Source organism: Notolepis coatsorum (assembly GCF_963971535.1).
Source record: "Notolepis coatsorum genome assembly, chromosome: 17".
Lineage (NCBI taxonomy): Eukaryota > Metazoa > Chordata > Actinopteri > Aulopiformes > Paralepididae > Notolepis > Notolepis coatsorum.
The window spans coordinates 47,927,119-47,948,311 of NC_140181.1; the positions used below are offsets into that span (position 1 = coordinate 47,927,119).

General features: G+C 43.3%; 1 protein-coding gene across 1 annotated transcript in view; it reads left to right on the forward strand.

Annotated features, from left to right (window-relative positions):
- nphp4 (nephronophthisis 4) overlaps positions 1-21,193 on the forward strand; it is a gene marked incomplete at both ends in the record, with an annotated part of 904,050 nt that overhangs the window by 695,576 nt on the left and 187,281 nt on the right. The window contains one exon of the mRNA XM_084333446.1: positions 7,459-7,630. Within this exon, the coding sequence (XP_084189572.1) occupies positions 7,459-7,630 (172 nt within the window). The remainder of the gene's footprint in view (positions 1-7,458; positions 7,631-21,193) is intronic.

A 21,193-nucleotide genomic window follows, 5' to 3' on the forward strand; every position in this document is an offset into this window, starting at 1 on the left:
ATGTTGTCTTCTAAAGAAACAGTTATGACAAGCTGTTATTTAGAATAGTAAAAGGCTAAATGTATGGTAGAAAACTTGAAGAGCCTTGAAGAGCCTTGAATAGCCTTGATACTAATAATAAAGCGATAGGAGGACAGCATATGGTTATATACCTATGGGGAGGGAGGTGCTCCCCAAATGATGGCTAGGCGTGTATAAGAGTGTTACGACCCCTGTGTGTCTAAGGGTAAAGGGCTGTAACATAACAGTTGGTTGACAGAAAAGATGGACCACGTTTGTAAACAACAATGATATTTATTGGTAAATGCAAAGGAAGCACATGTAGCTCAGGGGTGAGCCCAGGCCAAAACAACAAACAAACACCACTATACTCCAAATAAACCCAATCTAATCTATGGTAAAAGAAATTACATTACCTAAACTACTCTTACCTAACCAAAACAGGAGAAAACAATATCCAAAGGAAATGGCAGCTCACCCCATCTGTGCTTCCTGAGAAAGGAGGAGAAAAACACATTAATGATACATACAACAAAATTGAAACATAACAAAACAATCTATAGGTAACAATGCTCTCTCTGCGGCCATACAATCACAAAGGCACTTTCACTATTACAAAGGCCTATAAACAAAAAGGGATATTATCAAAGTACAATGCCACAAAATAACACTAGGCCTAGCCTCATGCCAGAGAGAGAGAAAGACTGAAGGGAGAAAGCCATGTTTTAACAGGTGTGGGGTGATCCATGATTGGGGGGTGTGGATTGAGTGTTAGAGTCTGGAAAGCCAACCACCAATCACTGCTGTGTTGCAATAATGGAAGGATTGGCCTGGCAGGGACCAATGGGGAAGGGAACAATAGCTGGAGGGAGGAAACAAAATGGAGAACACACACACATGGAGACACACACTGGGGAATATATACATTGGGATGTAACACCCCCATACATAAGACAAAAAACATGCCTACATAAACTACCAACTAAACATGTTTTTTTTTCTTTTTTAACAACGAGATAACATCCCCGAGATAACATGCACTCCAAAACAAAGAGCTATGAAAAAACTAGCAGCAACATAAAACGAGTTCACAGCAACATAGACCGAGTAGACAGAAAAAATAGATCAAGTCGACAGCAATATACAGTAGAACGAGTCGACAGCAAAATAGAACAAGTCGACAGCAACAGAGATTTCAACTACGAGACAGAGCATCCGCCAACACATTATCAGACCCCTTCTTATGCTTTATGCTGAGGTTATAATTTTGCACTATGAGCGCCCAACGCATGAGGCGCTGATTGTGGTTGTACATCCGCGACAGAAAAACCAATGGGTTGTGGTCGGTGTATAATACCACTGGTAATACGCTCGAACCGACATACACCTCAAAATGTTGCAACGCATACAACATAGCCAAAGTCTCCTTTTCAATAGTGGAATAGTTTAGTTGATGTTTGTTAAATTTCCGGGAGAAATAACAAACCGGGTGACTGACACCATCGTGATCTTCCTGTAATAACACCCCTCCAGCTCCCACCCCGCTGGCATCCACCTCCAGCTGGAACGGCAGGGAGAAATCTGGAGCAGAGAGAACAGGGGAACTGCATAAGAGAGCTTTAACACTATCAAATGCATTTTGACAATCAGCTGTCCAAAGGAATGGTTTGGACGGGCTACACAGGCTAGTGAGAGAAGTGACGACAGAAGAAAAGTTCCGGCAAAAACCACGGTAATACCCAGCCATCCCAAGGAATCTACGCAATTCCCGCCTAGTAGTAGGCACTGGAAAAGTTGTGATTGCAGATATTTTTGCATCCACCGGACGCACTTGGCCTTGTCCTACCTGCTTACCAAGATAGGTAACCGTAGCCTTGCCGAACTCACACTTGGCAAGGTTAAGGGTCAGGGAGGCTCCAGCTAAGCGGTCAAAGACAGTTTGCAAGGTTGTCATGTGGTCACGCCAGTTGGTCGAATAGACAACCAGGTCATCGAGATAGGCATTACAATTTGGAACACCAGCCAGGACTAGGGTCACCAGTCGCTGGAAGGTGGCCGGGGCATTACGCATTCCAAAAGGCATTACAGTATATTGCAAAAAATTGTCAGGAGTAACAAACGCAGAGATTTCCGAGGCACGGGGGGTCAAAGGGACCTGCCAGTAACCCTTTAACAAATCTAGTTTGCTAACATAGGTGGCAGATCCAAGGTTGTCAATACAATCTTCCATGCGGGGCAGTGGGAAGGAATCAGGCACGGTGACAGCATTTACCTTTCGGAAATCAGTACAAAATCTAGGAGTTCCATCCGATTTGGGAGCTAACAAGCAAGGTGAACTCCAGGGACTGCAACTTGGCTTGGCTAAACCATGTTTTAACAAATAATCAACCTCCTGTTGCATCATGGCCCTCTTGGTGATGTTAACACGGTATGCATGTTGCTTGATAGGCACAGCATTGTTAACTTTAATATCATGGGCCAATACAGAAGTACAGGAGGGAACATCACCAAACAGAGCCATGTAGGCCTGAATCAAATTTGTGATGTCCTCTCGCTGCTCCTCAGGTAAGTGTGCTAAGTGAGTGGGCAGGTTCAATAACATCTCAGTGTTGGACAATCTAGCACCCTGATGGGCTGCATTGCGCAACTCCAAGCCATCTACGTCCTCACCACTAACGTCAGGAGAGTCCGGAACTATTGGAGTTGAGGCAACAGCAGAGACGGCCAGTCCGGCTGTCTGGTCTGAGGTCTTCACCTGCACACTATCTCTGGAAAAATATGGTTTAAGCATATTGATGTGGCAAACACGAGAGTGACGTTTACGATCAGGGGTGCGAACCACATAGTCTGTATCACTTATCTTCTTGTCTATTGCATACGGTCCGGAAAAACGAGCGGAAAGAGCAGAACCAAGGATAGGTAACAGGACTAGAACCTTATCACCTGGCTGGAAAGATCGAGAAACAGCTTTCTCGTCATAGTGCCGTTTCATAGTTCTCTGGGAAGAAGAGAGTGCTTCTTTTGCGAGAGAGCACGCCTGATGCAGTCGCTCTCGAAACTGGCTAACAAAATCTAGCACATTAGTGGGTGTGCTGGCACCCTTTGACATGAACCGTTCTTTAAGAACTTTCAGAGGCCCTCTAACAGTGTGCCCAAAAACGAGCTCAGCAGGACTGAAACCAAGAGACTCCTGTATGGTCTCTCGCGCAGCAAATAGAACAAGGGGGACACCCTCATCCCAATCTTTCTCTGTGTCTAAGCAATATTTACGCAGCATGGACTTTAAGGTCTGATGCCAACGTTCTAGAGCCCCCTGAGTTTCAGGGTGGTAGGCACTGGACACTATATGTCGGATACCCAGGGACTGTAACACTTGCTCAAATAACCTAGACAGGAAGTTGGTGCCTTGGTCCGTTTGTACTACCTTAGGCAGTCCAAACGTGGAGAAGAACTTCGTCAAAGCCTTAATTATTACAGGCGCTGTAATTCTGCGAAGAGGGATAGCCTCAGGGAAACGGGTGGCGGTACACATTATTGTCAACAAAAACTGATTGCCGGCTTTGGTCCTTGGCAACGGACCAACACAGTCAACTATGACATGTTCAAATGGTTCACCGACCGCTGGTATAGGACAGAGGGGAGCAGGTGGAATTACCTGGTTTGGCTTTCCGGTGATCTGACAAGTACTACAGGTACGACAGTACTGTGCTACATCGGACTTCAAACCGGGCCAAAAGAAATGTTGAAGTATTCTGTTGTACGTTTTAGTGACTCCCAAGTGTCCAGACCAAGGGTGGTCATGGGCCAAGAACAGTACATGCTGACGATAAACTGCAGGGACAACAATCTGATAAACAGTGCTCCAGTCTGGTACCTGATCTGGTAGCCCTATCTCCAATTGTGCATGCTCTGCCAGTCTAGTACCATGGGACCTCCATGTACGCATCAAAACTCCTTCATCCACAAAATAAGAATGCAACTCTCTCCTCTGTTCTGTTTCAAGAGAAGAGAAACATTTTGCAAGAGAAGGGTCAGCCTTCTGGGCAGTAATTAGCATTTCACGAGTAACGGGTAACTTCAATGCGTCGGAACTAGTTACAGTTGTCTGTGGGGGTACCTTACTATGAGTCGGTGGTTTGTCAGCGGTATCAGAAGTTGGAGCCAGCAACTCCTCCCTGACAAAGGCTGAAGCAAAAACAGAGTCAGACAAATTAATTTCATCACCTCTCTTTTTCAATTGAGCCCGAGTGACAACACTTGCAGAAAAAACTTCAGGGAAGTTCTGTGACAAGTCATCAGGCAGAGAATCTGTGTCTGGGTGATCCAACACTTCCAGCACAGCGTTCACCTGTCCTCCAGCTAAATCATTTCCCATGATAAAGGAAATGCCTTTAACTGGCAAGGAAGGTCTCACCCCTATTTTAAAGAAACCAGTGACCAAATCAGATTGTACATGAATACAGTGTAACGGGGCTGGCACGAAACCCATCTCAATACCTTGAACCAGGACACTAGAACCACAGGAAGATTTCTCAGACAGAGGTAGTACATCAGAGAGGATAAAGGATTGTGAGGCTCCAGTATCTCGTAAGATCTGAACTGTACACTGATCTTTTGGATCCCCTGTCAAGGAAACTAAACCCTTGGAAGTAAATGGCCTGAAACAAGGATCGAGAACATCCTGATCATTGTGCATCTGTTGATCGGAATCAGGTGCCATTTTAATCAGACCAACCCCTTTGGGTTGTCTAAAGTTCTGAGAGGACGGTTGCTGCTTACGTTTCAATGTTAAACAGTCAGAAATAACATGACCAGATTTATGACAGTAGTAACATGTCCGCTCCTCTTTTGAGCGTGGAGGTGACATTCTTGGTCGGGGGTGTGTGAATTCTGAATGGTTGGGGACAGAAGGTCTCTGAGAGAAATCATGGGGGAGAAACGAGTCACGCCTATCTACAAACACAGTTTTATGGGTTAGCGCAAACTCATCAGCTAATACAGCAGCTTGCTGCAGAGTGGACACTTTCTGCTCACTCAGGTAAATTACAATACGCTCTGGCAAACGATTCTTAAACTCTTCTAATAGAATGAGTTCTCTGAGAGAGTTAAGATCTGAGGCCTTGCTTGCTGCACACCATTTATCAAAGAGAGTTCCCTTCTCTCTAGCAAACTCTACAAAGGTCTGGTTGACAGCTCTCTTGTGACTGCGAAACCTCTGCCTATAAGCTTCGGGCACAAGCTCATATGCACGAAGGATGGCAGCCTTCACAGTATCATACAATAGACTATCTTCTAGGGAAAGTGTTGAACAAACCTCTTGGGCTTTACCAGTCAATTTGCATTGAAGCAACAAAGGCCAGACCTCTCTTGGCCAGCGCAATGAAGCAGCAATACGCTCAAACACATTAAAATAAGTATCAACTTCTGTCTCTCGGAACGGAGGCACCAAAGCAATGTGTTTACTTATATCAAAAGTGTGTGATGAATAAGCTGTGGAGGAGGACATACCCGGGCCTTGTGGAGGAGTCGGTGTAGCAGAGTTGGATCCACTCCTTAGGACTTCCAGCTCCAACCTCCGCAGTCTGAGCTCTTTTTCCACTTCATGCTCAAGCTCCAACCTACGAATGTTAACAGCCCTTTCATTTTCTGCCTCAAGCTCCATTCTACGAAGCCGATACTCCGCCTCACGTGCTTGTGCCTTCTCCTGAGCCTCCATCTGGAGACGGGCTATTCTAACCTTGACCTGGGCCCCTTCTCGAGACCCAGTTGACACAGGAGAGGTCAAGTGAAAATGTGGCAATGTGACGTTCACACCTGCCTTTTCAGCACCATGGGCTTGCTCCTCAGAGGGCGGTGCTTCTGTAGGTTCACCAGGAGGACTTGCATGTTCATCAGAGACCGCAGGTAAAACAAGCGTCCCCTGCTCCAACAGCTTATCTACCACAAGACACCTGATATCCTGCTTAAGATGCTTTTGTTGAACCGAGAGTTGAAAATGTGTGGCAATCTCCACTAAGTCTGCCTTGCGGCAGCTATCTAGCGCTTCCCAAGTAGGATTGCTCAAGAATTTCCCCAGATCAAAAGTACTAACTGCCATTATTTTTTCTTACACAAATGCCATTTTTACACAAAGTAATTAATAACTATACAAGTGTAAACAAACACAGTTCACCAAATCCATCAACCAACAATTGAACACGGGTTATAAAATCCCGGCAGAGCCCCCATTTATGTTACGACCCCTGTGTGTCTAAGGGTAAAGGGCTGTAACATAACAGTTGGTTGACAGAAAAGATGGACCACGTTTGTAAACAACAATGATATTTATTGGTAAATGCAAAGGAAGCACATGTAGCTCAGGGGTGAGCCCAGGCCAAAACAACAAACAAACACCACTATACTCCAAATAAACCCAATCTAATCTATGGTAAAAGAAATTACATTACCTAAACTACTCTTACCTAACCAAAACAGGAGAAAACAATATCCAAAGGAAATGGCAGCTCACCCCATCTGTGCTTCCTGAGAAAGGAGGAGAAAAACACATTAATGATACATACAACAAAATGGAAACATAACAAAACAATCTATAGGTAACAATGCTCTCTCTGCGGCCATACAATCACAAAGGCACTTTCACTATTACAAAGGCCTATAAACAAAAAGGGATATTATCAAAGTACAATGCCACAAAATAACACTAGGCCTAGCCTCATGCCAGAGAGAGAGAAAGACTGAAGGGAGAAAGCCATGTTTTAACAGGTGTGGGGTGATCCATGATTGGGGGGTGTGGATTGAGTGTTAGAGTCTGGAAAGCCAACCACCAATCACTGCTGTGTTGCAATAATGGAAGGATTGGCCTGGCAGGGACCAATGGGGAAGGGAACAATGGCTGGAGGGAGGAAACAAAATGGAGAACACACACACATGGAGACACACACTGGGGAATATATACATTGGGATGTAACAAAGAGCTTCAAGCCTATAGCATATGCTATGCTATAACCCATAGAGTGAGTTGTGTGGATGAGAACCACATTGTAGTGTGTGTGTGTGTGTGTGTGTGTGTGTGTGTGTGTGTGTGTGTGTGTGTGTGTGTGTGTGTGTGTGTGTGTGTGTGTGTGTGTGTGTGTGTGTGTGTGTGTGTGTGTGTGTGTGTGTGTGTTATATCGTTGATGCACGCTCTGTACTGTGTCCACGTCCTCCTGTCAGCCTAATTGGGCTGTGTGTACCAATCTGATTGTCAATTAAGCACATCATATAACATGGGAAAGGCCTCTGAATATCTGAATGCATTTACATTGTTTATTTCCCTTGCCTGTTTGCTAATACGCATACTGTACATAAATCATTGAAATGTTTCTGTGTGTCAGTGTGTGTGTGTATCTTGTTGACTCTTTTTCACGTTTTTCTTTGTTTTGTGTGTGTGCGTGTGTGTGTGTGCACGCACGGTACCAGTACATGTTGCGCCAGGGTCGCTTGGCGGTGCAGGCGCTGCACGAGGTGGAGGTGCTGACCACTGACTACGTAGGCTACGACACCCCGCTGATGAGCAGCCAGGCGGGCGCCAGCCCCATGGACGTCCACACCATCCTCAGGGGACGGCTGCACGTACGCACCGGCAACGTCGGTAAGGACACCGTTGACATTAAGAGGAATTCTTCCTTTTAAAAGATGTGGAAGGAGATGTTTCCTGGGGGAGTAACGTCCACTACTTGCTCTTGGAGCAGTTTGATCTGGTTGTCTACTCAGATTTCAGACACAGAAAGAGTTCTGGTTTGATCTGGTACAAATCAAAGAACTTCAGTTTGATGGGGGAGAAGTAGTCCATGTTGTACTGTGCATAGAGATTTTGTAACGTGGCATAGAGATGGTTAGCTTGCGGGGCTCTTTGCACATTATTTTGCCAGCACAACACACACACACATGCACACATGCATATGCACACGCACGTGATGAAACGGTGCATCACACATGAACCCTGATATTGACCAAATGGAAAAACACACCTCATGGCAGTGAGCGAGAGGCTAACTCTCTCTCTCTCTCTCTCTCTCTCTCTCTCTCTCTCTCTCTCTCTCTCTCTCTCTCTCTCTCTCTCTCTCTCTCTCTCTCTCTCTCTCTCTCTCTCTCTCTCTCTCTCTCTCTCTCTCTCTCTCTCTCTCTCTCTCTCTCTCTCTCTCCCTCCCTCCCTCCCTCCCTCCCTCCCTCCCTCCCCTCCTCCTCCTCCTCCTCCTCTCGGATCACCTAATAGGTGATAGCGAACTTAAATACTTATACCCATAAACACGGCTCAGAATGTAATGGGGTTCTACTGAATGTAATGCTTTTTTTATTTATTTTTTATCCACTTTTTCTCCTTATTTTTCTATTTTTCTCCCATCCCAATTTCGTATTTTTCCAATTCTCCCCTCCCCTGTCTTGAACGTTGCTTGACTATGCCAGTCGTAGGGAGGATAGAAGCCTTACATCACGTGTCCCCTCCGGTACACGAGGAGGCAGCCTGTCGGGAGTGTTCATACTGTGGTTTAGTTTAGTTTATTCGGATCCCCATTAGCCATTGCCACAGACTAGGCTAATACAATAAAACAATACAATACACCTCAATAACACATACAAATATTATATAATAAAATATCTAAGTTCACCAATCACACATACCCATTTCCTCAATCACCCAGTGGCGAATATTCATGGGAGCCAAGGGAAGCCCAAAAATATAAACAGTAAACAAATTTAAAAAAATGTAAAAGAAAAAGAAAAATATATATTTAATTTTTTTTTATAGTTTACAATAATACAAAAAAATATCATAATTCTTCATCTCTGTGTTATAATAAATTTCTCCCAAGCCGGAGGCAATGCTGACACCCGGATTTGAGACCGGAGTCTCTTGCGTTGGTGACGAGCGTAATCACTGCTGCGCCACCCAGCCGCCTCTATGTAATGCTTTTCTATCAGGAGTGTTCATACTGTGGTTTAGTTTAGTTTATTTGGATCCCCATTAGCCATTGCCACAGGCATAGGCTACTATTACTGGGGTCCACACAAATCAATACAATACAATCAATGCAATACAATAAAACAATACAATACACCTCAATAACACATACAAATATTATATAATAAAATATCTAAGTTCACCAATCACACATACCCATCTACTCAATCATGTTTCAAGGCATATATGGTCACTTAAAGCACAACAATACATCTCAATACAACATACAAATATATAAAAAAATCTAAGTTCACCAATCACACATACCCATTTTCTCAATCACCCAGTGGCGAATATTCATGGAAGCCAAGGGAAGCCCAAAAATATAAACAGTAAACAAATAAAAAAATTTAAATAAAAAATTGAAATTAAAAAATATTTTTTTTATTTTTTTATAGTTTACAATAATAAAAACATAATTTTTTTTGTTTATTCATCCTATTGCTTAATTATTAGCCAATAAGATTCTAGCTGGGTTGGGCTTAGCTCCTAAGCCTTAACACGGCCCAGCTTGGTTCTCTAGGTAGGGGAATATATGCAAATTTCGCGTCTGGCCAATCAAATCACATTAAAAGCAAACGTGACCAAACGTCTTCGCCTCGCGGGCACTTTGGAAATGCAATGAAGCATATAGCACTTTATTAGCAACTTATTTTTCGCCGGCCGGACCTTTACTGAAGACCAGGCACAGCACACCACTGTGGATATTATGATTTAACAAATCTATCTGTCCAGGAGGAGGACCACATTATTGGCCAGGTAAGCAGCCTACATAGGCTAGCTTGGTTTCTAACTAACGTTAATCAGGCTAGCTTGGTTGCTAACTAACGTAACCAAGCTAGCTTGGTTGTAACCCCTTTCGTGACTGCGATGAAAGCCAGGGGCTCGAATACGCAGTCACTTATTCCTCCGTAGTAGCCAGGTTAATTTGCACCACCAAGTACTGCTTACCCAGCGTTCCATTAGGGTTTCACACACACACGCGGTTGGGTTTGAAAGCTCGGCGTTGCTAATAAACATTTAAAAAAAAAATTATAAACGAGAAAAAAAAACACTGAGCTAGCCTTCGCTAAAATGGCTGCTTCCGCATTTTACAGTAGGAGCGCTGTGATTGCTGGGCGCACCAGACACGTGACAAAGCAGCCAGCAATCACAGCACGTAAGTTTCACCACGGACATATGGACCTGTGATGTTTGTTTGGTTTATTTATTTCTTTTTGAGGCATGCTGTCCTATAAATGCCAAGTAATAGTTGTTTCATGGACCAAGACCACAACAGTCTCCTCTCCTATAGCGTCAAATGTTTTATCTGCTGACAAAGCACAATACCTGTTGGTTTTTAGTTCACTCATTGTTCAGGGAAACACATTGTTAATGACATTGACGGATTGTGAATTTTGTGATTGACTCAAATTATATTTATTTGGAAAAATAAATATAGTCACTTTATTTGAAGAGTCAAAACTGTTCTCTTGGCTTTGTTTTGTTCATAGTAGTAACGCTCATGTCATGATAAATCTGGTTAGGTCAAAACTACAGGAATATACATAAAAAATGTATTATAAAATATATAATACAATAAATATATATACTATCGGTTATCGGTATCGACCTTGAGGAGCAGAAAGTTATCGATATCGGGGTCAAAAATCAATATTGTGCACCCCTATAAGGTAGTAGTAGTTATGATTACAGTGTAAGGTAGTAGTTGTTATGATTACAGTGCATCGCAGTCACGAAAGGGGCTAGGTGACTGCTTGGTTTGACTGGCCGCCGAGCCATACTGTACATGTTGACTGCTTGGTTTGACTGGCCGCTGAGCCATACTGTACATGGTGACTGCTTGGTTTGACTGGCCGCCGAGCCATACTGTACATGGTGACTGCTTGGCTTAAATATATAAAAAAAAAAAATATATATATATATATATATATATATATATTAATAAAAAGAATATAAAAAAAATTTAATAACTTTTTTTATTTACATCCTCTGTTATTTTACCCATGCGACGCCACTGCAATCACCCACTATGTTTACTTAACTGACAGTACCATTCTTTCTTATATGATTTTTAAGGTGTTGTTGAGATGCTGTGGGTGTCCTGTGTTGGCGCAGTATGCAAGGGTTGCACATGGTGATTGTCGTTGTCGAGATGTCAAGCTGATGCTTCTGGGACGCTTTGCATCTACTGTAAGAAGATCTTTGAGAATAAACAGCTTTTTCCATTGGAAGAAGTTGTCTTAAAATAACGTTATATGTGGGGATTTTCACAATTCTATATCTAGCCTACTCATTCACTTTCCTGTTTCTTTATGATAAGTTGATTACCTGTAACTGATTCCTGTAAAAGTTTCACTTGTCTGAAGACATGTCCATAACATACAGCCATAAGCTGCTGATTCAGGCATCCGAATAAATCCGAACAAGGTCGCCTACTGTCTGCTCCAAAGTGAAGACGTGAAGCACAGAGAACATCCAAGGCGGTGCAAGGCAGGCGACACAACCAGTGGTGTCTCGTCACGCAGGTCCCCGCGGTTTGATTATTTCCCGCTCCGTGTTCATCGCAGCTCAGAGCTGGGCGACAGTGGCTCAGGAGGTAGAGCATCGTCTGGTAATTGGAAGGTTCCCGGTTAAATTCCTGCTCCTCCCGGAAGCGTGTCGAGGTGTCCTTGAGTAAGACACTGAACCCCTAACTGCTGAGCAGTTTGTTACTTTTCAGTTGCCTCCGCCATCGGTGTCTGAATGTGTACTGTAATGCCGCAACAATTACCAATGTGTTTTTACACAAATGGCTTAATAAAGGAATCTGAATCTGAATGAGGACTTCAGTATCCTCATGGGGACATTGCATCAGCAGCACTATGCATCAACAACGTTATAAAAGAGTAATAAGCACATGAAAAAATATTTGACAAAAAAATATAGACACAAAATAAACCAAAGTGAAATGGAATTAATGCTCAAGCAATTATATTTGTAGATGACACAGATCACCACAGCAAAAGAGGATTTGACGCTGGGCATAGGAGGACTGATGACATCATAACATAGGGGCTGCCATTCCTAATACAGTCAGTCCCCCACTGCTGATAACTGTTGAGAGAGAGTGATGGTGATAGAGCAGGATTAGAGCTGGATTAAAACGTGTGATGTGGCAAGAACATCAGAATTGAACAGAGAATGCATAATAAATGTGGCTTTGTCATTTGGTGTTGCCAAAACACAGAGAGGTTTCCCCCTGTGCCCCAATCACACAGTCATTCTGGTATGGGAGTGAGAACAGAGGTTCTTTACATGCTCCTGTATAAGTATGTAACTTAACGTATCTTTATGAATGTAACGGATGTATAAATGCCAAACTGTTAGCAGTATTGACATAATGTTGTACTGTGTAATGTTGACGTACAGAGTGCTATACACTGTGCCGGCGGATGATCCGCAGTCCTTTGCCTTTCATAGTCCAGGAGTACCAGTTATCTGATCCACCAACCTCCTTTGTGCGCGTCGAACAGCTGCGCTCTGTACGCACAGACATGCCTACGCAGAAGTATGGTGGGGTCCACTATTGCATGATCGTAGCAGTCCCAGATTGTCTGGTCCGCACGTGCTTCTTTAGCCTGTGTACCTCACAGAGCGGTCTGAGGAACAGACTACATTTTGCCCCTAGAAACACCTTGTCTCTCCAGAATGCCAACATTTCTGGAGTTTTCTCGAGCTTTCTCGTTCTCCTTGATGCCCCATCTTACAAACAGCAATGTCACAGATGTCTTCATTTGTGACATTTTCAGTTGGCACTCAGAATGGGTTTAACTTGCACCTTGGCAGCAATGGCAGTGTATCAGATTCACAGGTGAATAATAGAGATAATGGAATGACATTGTGAAAAGTGGGAGCTTTTTCCCCAGGACACGTTTAACTTTTCACCATGCACTCTGATATAATGAAGGTTAATGTCTGTCTCCCTGGGTCTCTATCTGCAACTATCTCTCTCTCTTCTCCCTCTCTCTCTCTCCCCCCTCTCCATCTCACTCCCCCTCTCTCTCTCTCTCTCTCTCTCTCTATCTCTCTCTCGCTCTCTCTCTCTCTCTCTCTCTCTCTCTCTCTCTCTCTCTCTCTCTCTCTCTCTCTCTCTCTCTCTCTCTCTCTCTCTCTCTCTCTCTCTCTCTCTCTCAGTTAAATTTATTTCAACATGGTTCATTGGCATAAAAGAAGAGATTTCCCCCCTCAGAGATAATTGTGTGTGTGTGTGTGTGTGTGTGTGTGTGTGTGTGTGTGTGTGTGTGTGTGTGTGTGTGTGTGTGTGTGTGTGTGTGTGTGTGTGTGTGTGTGTGTGTGTGTGTGTGTGTGTGTGTGTGTGTGTGTGTGTGTGTGTGTGTGTGTGTGTGTGTGTGTGTGTGTGTGTGTGTGTGTGTGTGTTTCAGTGCTTGGACAGTGTAGTGGGTTTCTGTGTATGCAGTACTAATGTGGAAGTAATTAGTGTTTGTATCAAAAAAGGTCAAGTCCAGGGAGGAAAGAAATAAGTAGTGAAATACAGCATCCCTTTAAAATCTATCTGTATTTACATAGTGTGGCCTACAACACTCAAGTGGGGGGACAAAACATTTAAAACTAGAATAACTGGAATTGTGTACACCCCGCTAATAATAGCTATTTTAAACTTAGGTCTGGGGTAACCAATCATGTTCCAGATCACACACCAAGCGAATTGGTCTCCCAACTGTGTTCAACCATAGTAATTGTGATCAGCTGTCCCTAGAGGATTCCACTGCTGACTATTGCATTTCAGAGGAACAAATCAACTATGAGCAATGTTACAAAGGGTCAGATTAAACCGAATATATATATTTATTGCCTGAGATCCCATGTATAATATTTGTATATCGTTTGATATCCCTTGTATATTCTTTGTACATATACACGGAATATCCCTTTACCTGGTACAGGACAGACCATAATATTCGTTCTCCTATTGGAAGCGATCCCCTAGGCGCCACGGCCATACCCCCCAATGCCGAGTTCAAAGCCACCGCCAAGGCTTGTCTCAACATGCCCAGGTTTGCGCAGGAATACGAGACAGAAATGAGGTTGGCACTAGATTATTCACCGTACGTATAAATACGTCGCAGGTGGATACAGCAGTAGTCTTGTCTTATCCTAAAACGTTTGTTCAACGTATCGTTCGTTCCTTACTAGTAAAGCCTTCATCACGAGTCAACGACCAAGTGAAGTGAGCAACCTTGCGTCTAAATAGAGCACTTATAACCGCGTGCGAATTGATAGCTGAAGTGTCAGAGTTTAATGCTGTATCGTCGAGTTCGACCTATTCTATTATTAAGTAATAGTCTATTATGTATAGTGTATCGTGCGGCTACCGTTCTACAGTGACCAGCATTACCAACGCTTCCTCGTACCGAGCTAGTGTGCTTATCCAGGCTGGGCGGCTTAACCTGGTGCCGTCATCCGAGGAGCCCTAGACGAGAACCGTGTGGATATGTACACTGGATAACCTACCCCGATGACTACAGAGCCCTTTTCGGCTGGATTATATTTGCTTTGGTCCTGTAGCTGATGGAGCGGAGAATCGTCTACACCCACAACTGTGTGGGATTTACCCTGTGAGGAGCAACGTCGAGCCCGCCTCTAGGACCCCTGAGGCTGGCTAGCTTTCCTCCATGCGGCACTGCATACCGGAGAATAGCTGTTGTTCGTCTGCGGATCAAGGGATTATTGCACTGTCTCCTGTACCTGGAGTCTCCTTATTCCTCGTTGACCCAGACTTTCGCTACCGACAAATCCTCTCCCCTGCTGGCCTACAACCGGAGGGACCCTCTTAGTATCTCCAGCTGCCCTACTAGTGTACCATATATAATTCTTATGATACAGGTGGTATTAATTATCTCCTGCGTAATATGCTCATGGACTTACGCTCTTGACCTATTCATGCACATTCTTCGCCTTACAAGCGCAACTCTCAATCTTGATAAGTAATGTAAGATAATCTTCGTGCTGCTAATAAATATTCTTCTAAACAGTATTTCTTGTTAAGCCGTGTTATTGTGGGAGTGTTCATCACATATACCTGTGTACTGTATGGCCAGTAGTAATGTACATAACGCAGTAGTGGTTTAATGATACCATACTTATTCAATACAGTCAGGGAATTGTACCCCTCAGTTACAAGCAACAAGGATCTTTGAAAAGTAGCTACTCTTGGGTAAAGTTATGGAAAGGCACATATCAGGAAAAAGGTTTCAAAGTCCTTAAATGTCCCATGTTTTGCTATTCCTTTCACTATTTGGGCAATGTTACACAATTCCTGTTAGTCTATGGAACACATCTGTAAGGTTTTTTTCAAAATAATTCATTGTTTTGTATTTCTAATCAAGTACTCTAAAGCAGCATTTTTCCACTTCAAGATGTCAAGCTGTTTTGGGCTGGGCTCCGCCCATACTCGCAAAGCGCTTTGAGTGAACCCGCAGACCGAGAGAGACATAGAGAGATTGAGGGGGATACTAATTAATTTCGCCGCGGGGGGGCATAATCCCATGGGACAATGCATTGGTAACTTGTTTCAAATGACAATGTATACCTCTGTGAATATTATTGCACGAATCGGAATACGGGCGCGTGCGTGGGAGCGTGCGCAATGATATTTTGCAGCAGGTTGACAGTGATATGCGAGTAGGGCTGCAACGATTAGTCGACATAATCGACGACGTCGATCATAAAAACTCCTCGACGCCGAATTTTTGCGTCGATGTGTCGTAAATATATATATTTTTTGCACTACCTATCTTCTCAGCTCTGGTCCAGCTGAAGACAAAGCAGAGGAACAGATTGGACATTGATCATGACCTCAGAGTTGCTTTGTCTACCATCCATCACCCCAGACTTTGAGACTCTTATCAGGAGCAAACAACATCCCCAGTTATCCCATTAGTTCCCTGGGATGTTAAGCTAAGAAGTCTGCTAAGAAGGATATATTATTTATTATTATTATTATTATTATTATTATTATTATTATTATTATTATTATTATTATTATTATTATTATTATTATTATTATTATTATTATTATTATTATTATTATTATTATTATTATTATTATTATTATTATTATTATTATTATTATTATTATTATTATTTTATTTCATTGTGTTTTTAGCCCTAGTTTGACTTTTGTTGCAACCCCAGTTATCCCATTAGTTCCCCCAAACTTACTGTCGGTCTGTTATGTTAAGCTAAGAAGTCTGCTAAGAGCCTGGAAAAGGAGCCGCGCCCACAGGAAGCAGAGATGGAGGGTGTGACAGAAATAATCGTTAGATTAGTCGACTAATCGAAAAAATTATCGACAGAATGGTCGACTACCAAAATAATCGTTAGTTGCAACCCTATATGCGAGTGCTCCCGACTGTGTGTGTGTGTGTTTCCCAGCGCACGGTCGGGAGTGTCTGTGGGGTGCTCTGTGTCCCTCTCTCTCTCTCTCTCTCCCTTTCTATCTCTATCTCTCCCTGTTTTACATTACATTGCATTACATCAGATACCAGGTAAGGACACTATAATATATGAAAGCTTGCGTTGATCTGATATTTATTTCTACCTTGATTGAAGCTATCTGTGTTTTATGTGTGTGGCTGTCTGCCGTTGGGTTGCAGGAGAGGGGGGGGGGGGGGGGGGGGGGACATGCCGGTCTAAACCACATTGCATGCTTGCACGAGGAAGGATAATAATGATGATCTAGCATTGATTTCAGGAAGATCCGATAATCAGGCGAAAAATGACGTGTTTATTGAATTACACAAAAACGCTGTTTTCGCGTCTTTCCCCTGGAATTACTCAAAAGCAACCAAACTATATTCATATTCAAAACGGTATAAAACGGAAATGTACGGATGAAAAAAGATTCTGTTTTTTGAACGTTGACTGGAAGCAATTCACTGAGACTCGACGGCGTTATTAGACCCATAGCTATACTATAAAATATAGGTTTAGCTCTACAAAGTACAACTATGTTTACATGGGGTTAATGGACGGCAAGGCCAGGTCACTTCCCGGAAGGGGCGTGGCACTCAATGTGTTAATGCACCCGTACAAAGAATTAACTCGAAAACGTCTCTTTCCTGGATGTTGATGTTTATTCCATAAACATAGACTCATACCTGATGGAAACAGTTTGAATTGTCTTTGTCAGTCTAAATTCATTATTCTAATGATCTCTCTCTTCAGCCCGTTGGTTGTCGCGGCCTAGTGGTTAGCCAAAAACCTTCCCTGTTAGCCGAAGCTCGCTATCTCGTGGCAACCGGAGGGTGGAGGGCCTCCCACCCTCCAGCTTACTGATCTCTCTCTGTCAACGTGTCTACGCGTTTGCTTCGTCTCCTAGTCTCGTTAGTCTTCTGAAAAACTCACAGCTTACCGCGATGTCGAACTCTTGTGCAGATATTAACTCATTCCCCGCCAACAACGTTTATATACATTATTGGGCGCCATCCTTTGAACGCCAACCACGTATATATACGTTATTTGATCGCTTTTCCTCAATATTTGTATTCATTATTCATCCGGGGACCTCGGTGTTACCATAGGGAATGAGTCTGAGATCGCCAAAGTGCAATACCGGCCTCATCCAGCTAGACGGCGGTATCGAGCACCCTTTGAAACATTGTATCTTGGCCTGAGCAATGGTCAAATGTCACCGGGCTCACTTTTCTTTGTCGGGGCAATTATAACGATTGGATTGAGACGCGTCGAATGCTCCCGATGCATGATGTGTGGTGGATTATGTTGGCGACACGATCAACACCAATACTGGGACTCGCGATCAGATCATTGGAATATTCTTTTTGGGGTACATCCTAGTGAAGGTAAGGGCTATATGATATCAATCCTGCATTGATCCAACCATGTCTTCACCCCGATCGCAACATATGTGTGTAACGTTACTCCACAACGTATGCCGTTGGTGACGATCAAAGCATAAAAAAAACGACTCCCTCCCCCCCTTCCATGCATTCATGATGAAACATAATACCTATGCTATAGATTTGATTTGGGAATAATAACATGTACAGGCAAGAAACGGCAACGTTTATTTTTGGGGTACTTTGGGGTATTTTAGGGTATTTTAGGGTATTTTGGGGTACTTTGGGGTCTTTTCTGGTACTTTGGGGTATTTTGGGGTATACTTTGTGGTATTTTGGGTACTTTGGGGTATTTTAGGGTACTTTGGGGTATTTTCTGGTACTTTGGGGTATTTTGGGGTATACTTTGGGGTACTTTAGGGTATTTTCTGGTATTTTGGGGTGATTAGTAGGACCCCAATGTAGCGCTTGCTCAACATGAATAAAGTCGGTGGAGAGTGCCTGGTGCTGAAATAACAAACAAGCAGTGTGGTGTGAAATTAAAACACCAATTCAGTAAGTCATTCAAACTGTATCTTTACTTATATATGACTGTGACGGCACCACACATGTGAACAGTAACAATGCAATTAAACTGAAGTTAAATCAGAGCAAAAAAAGCTGAATCCGCTTCAAGAAGATGCGCTACATTAGGTATATAAGGAATTACAACAAGACATTTATTAACTAAATAAAAAATACAATTTGGCTTTTAACCCTCTAAAGCCGGGCGCAACACTAGACATGTTTTGTAAAACATTAAATATCTTTGGATTTGTTTGTGATAAAGACTTGCTTTATTGTATCGGAATCGATTGGCATCTCAAAATTTAGTGCATCTTTCCGAGAATGCGCAGATGTAAAGCATTGAATCTTGAGATATCTAGATTGGTTGTTTTCTCTGCACTGCATCTAATCCGCTGTATCTATCCATATATCTATGTATGTCACCATAGCCAATGGAAATGCTAGAAATGGTCACATGGACTGGGAGAACCAATGGAAAATTCCTATTGTTTCTCAATAGTCCAGTGCGCTCCACAGAAAGGACCGTCAGATAGAAGCATTGGTTGTGTGTAATGTAAGATAGACCGATAAGAGAGAGGTGCTTGTCTCTGGTTTTATAATAAAATGGCAAAAAGACAAAGGTATAATGTTCAGTGCAAATGTGTATGTCGTTTACAGTTTATTATGCCACCTATGCAGCTCCTTTATTTTGTCCATTCCGCCTCTGCCACAAATGTATGTCTTAGTTATAAGCTGGTCTGTCACAGAGTTAAAATGTTTTCACTATCAATATATTAAATTAGCCAGCGGCCGGGTAGCACAGCGGACTAAGCGTCTGTCTACCACCGCAGAGACACTGGTATAGAATCCGGCTGTCTGCGGTGCCTCCGGCTTGGCCGGCCGTCATACTGACACAATTGGCGGTGTCAGCGGGAGGGAAGCCGGTGGGTGGTAATCTGGTCATTGTAAACAGCGACTCCTACAGGTCGGTCAGAGCGCCTGCACAGCGAGGGAGGGAAATGGTGAAGGTAGTGTGACCTCCCACGCGTTACACTTCACCAATGAGAGTCCGCGCTGTCAGGTGAAAAGAGGCTGCTGGCTGTCTCCTATGTATCGGAGGAAGCATGTGATAGACTTCAGGGCTCCCTAGACCGACCAGTGGGGGGCACATGCATGCAACGGCCATGAGGGGGGGGGGGGGGGGGGGGGGGAATTGGCATAACGACTAAATTGGGATGGGAGGAAAATACAGAAAAACAGGAGGAGAAAAAGTGGATCAAAAAAAATATATTAAATTAGCCATTGTTTTTATTTTCGGCCCCCCATACAATGGCTTGGAAAAGATTTGGCCCTCGGCCAAACTTAATTGCCTACCCCTATAAACCATCAACTGTTCACTGTAGTAGAGCCTTATTAACATATTGTTGGCCTAAGAAATATCCCATTTACTGAGCTGACGGGAAATGTGCAGAATACTGTAATATCTACCAAACATTAAAACTGAGGTTAGCTACCAAATGCTGCAGCTAATACTAGCCAACATTATCAATGTCATTTAGCAGAAACCAATCAGCCATGTTAATGTTATGATTATCAGTTTGTGGAATGTACAGTATTTGAGTTGGGCCTGTTGGATATCTATAACAGGGGAAACACTGGTGTTGAAGAATACTAAAGGAAACCCACATAGGTCTCTGATAGGACAGAAATGTTCTTTGAGTTAGACTAGCAAATAATTGATTTCACACAATCTGTCCTTAAAGTGCTTTGGGTTATGACAGAGCCTCGCTCACTCCCACCCCCTCCGCCTAGCAACTGAGCACCCTCTCCTCTCCATTCATCTCCTCTATTCTCCTCTCATCTCCACCCATTCCCTCTCCTCTCCTCTCTATTCATCCCCTCTCCTGCTCTTGTCTCCTCTCCTCTTCTCTCTTCTCCATTCATCTCATCTCCTCTCCATTCATCCCTTCTCCTCTCTCCTCTACCTCTCTCGCAGTTATCCAATTTGGGGGCATCTGGGCCACACCCCTCACTGCGATAGCAGCAGTCAATATCTTCCCCACTGTTAACACATTCCCCGCCATTGGTTATACCCATCAATATACCCAGTCTGCCACCATTGTAAGCCTATGGAGATGTTTACCTTCTTTGCAGGGCTATAACTTTTAAAATGTTATTGCTATATTGACATTACTATGGCCCATTCAACATCGATTATCTATCGTTCAGGATGTGGGAACGTTATACTTTTTCATTCATACATTCATACAAAAATACCTTCTAGAATATAAGTGTTTTTATCGTTTTCTGCAGTAATTCCTAGAACGTGAGTTATAGGCCTAAACGCATATATAGATTATCGATTGGCGTTTCTTCCCTATACACGCTATATTCCACCAGGCCGCGGTATTGAGCCATCGTTGCCATCACCTATAGGGTCCAGCTGCAGCGTCGCAGGTGTATATATGAATTATGAATGCCATGGTGAAAAATCAAATATTGATCTCAATAACGCTGTACAGCGAGGTCTGGCGCTCAACGCATGGCGGCCAATAACGCTGTACAGCGTTTTTGGCGGAGAAAGTGTTAATAAGCCACAGCAACGATACTCATAAACAATGCATCATCTGCCAAAAACGCCACTGAGTTCCATTGTCAGGTCTACTGTAATTGCGGCCGTTGCTTTTTTCTCTCCTCCTCTCACACTTATTACCCTGAAGTGGGGTTAGAGCTGAGTGCTGAGTTATGGGTGGGGTTCGGGTGTCTGGCATATAAATTCCAATCA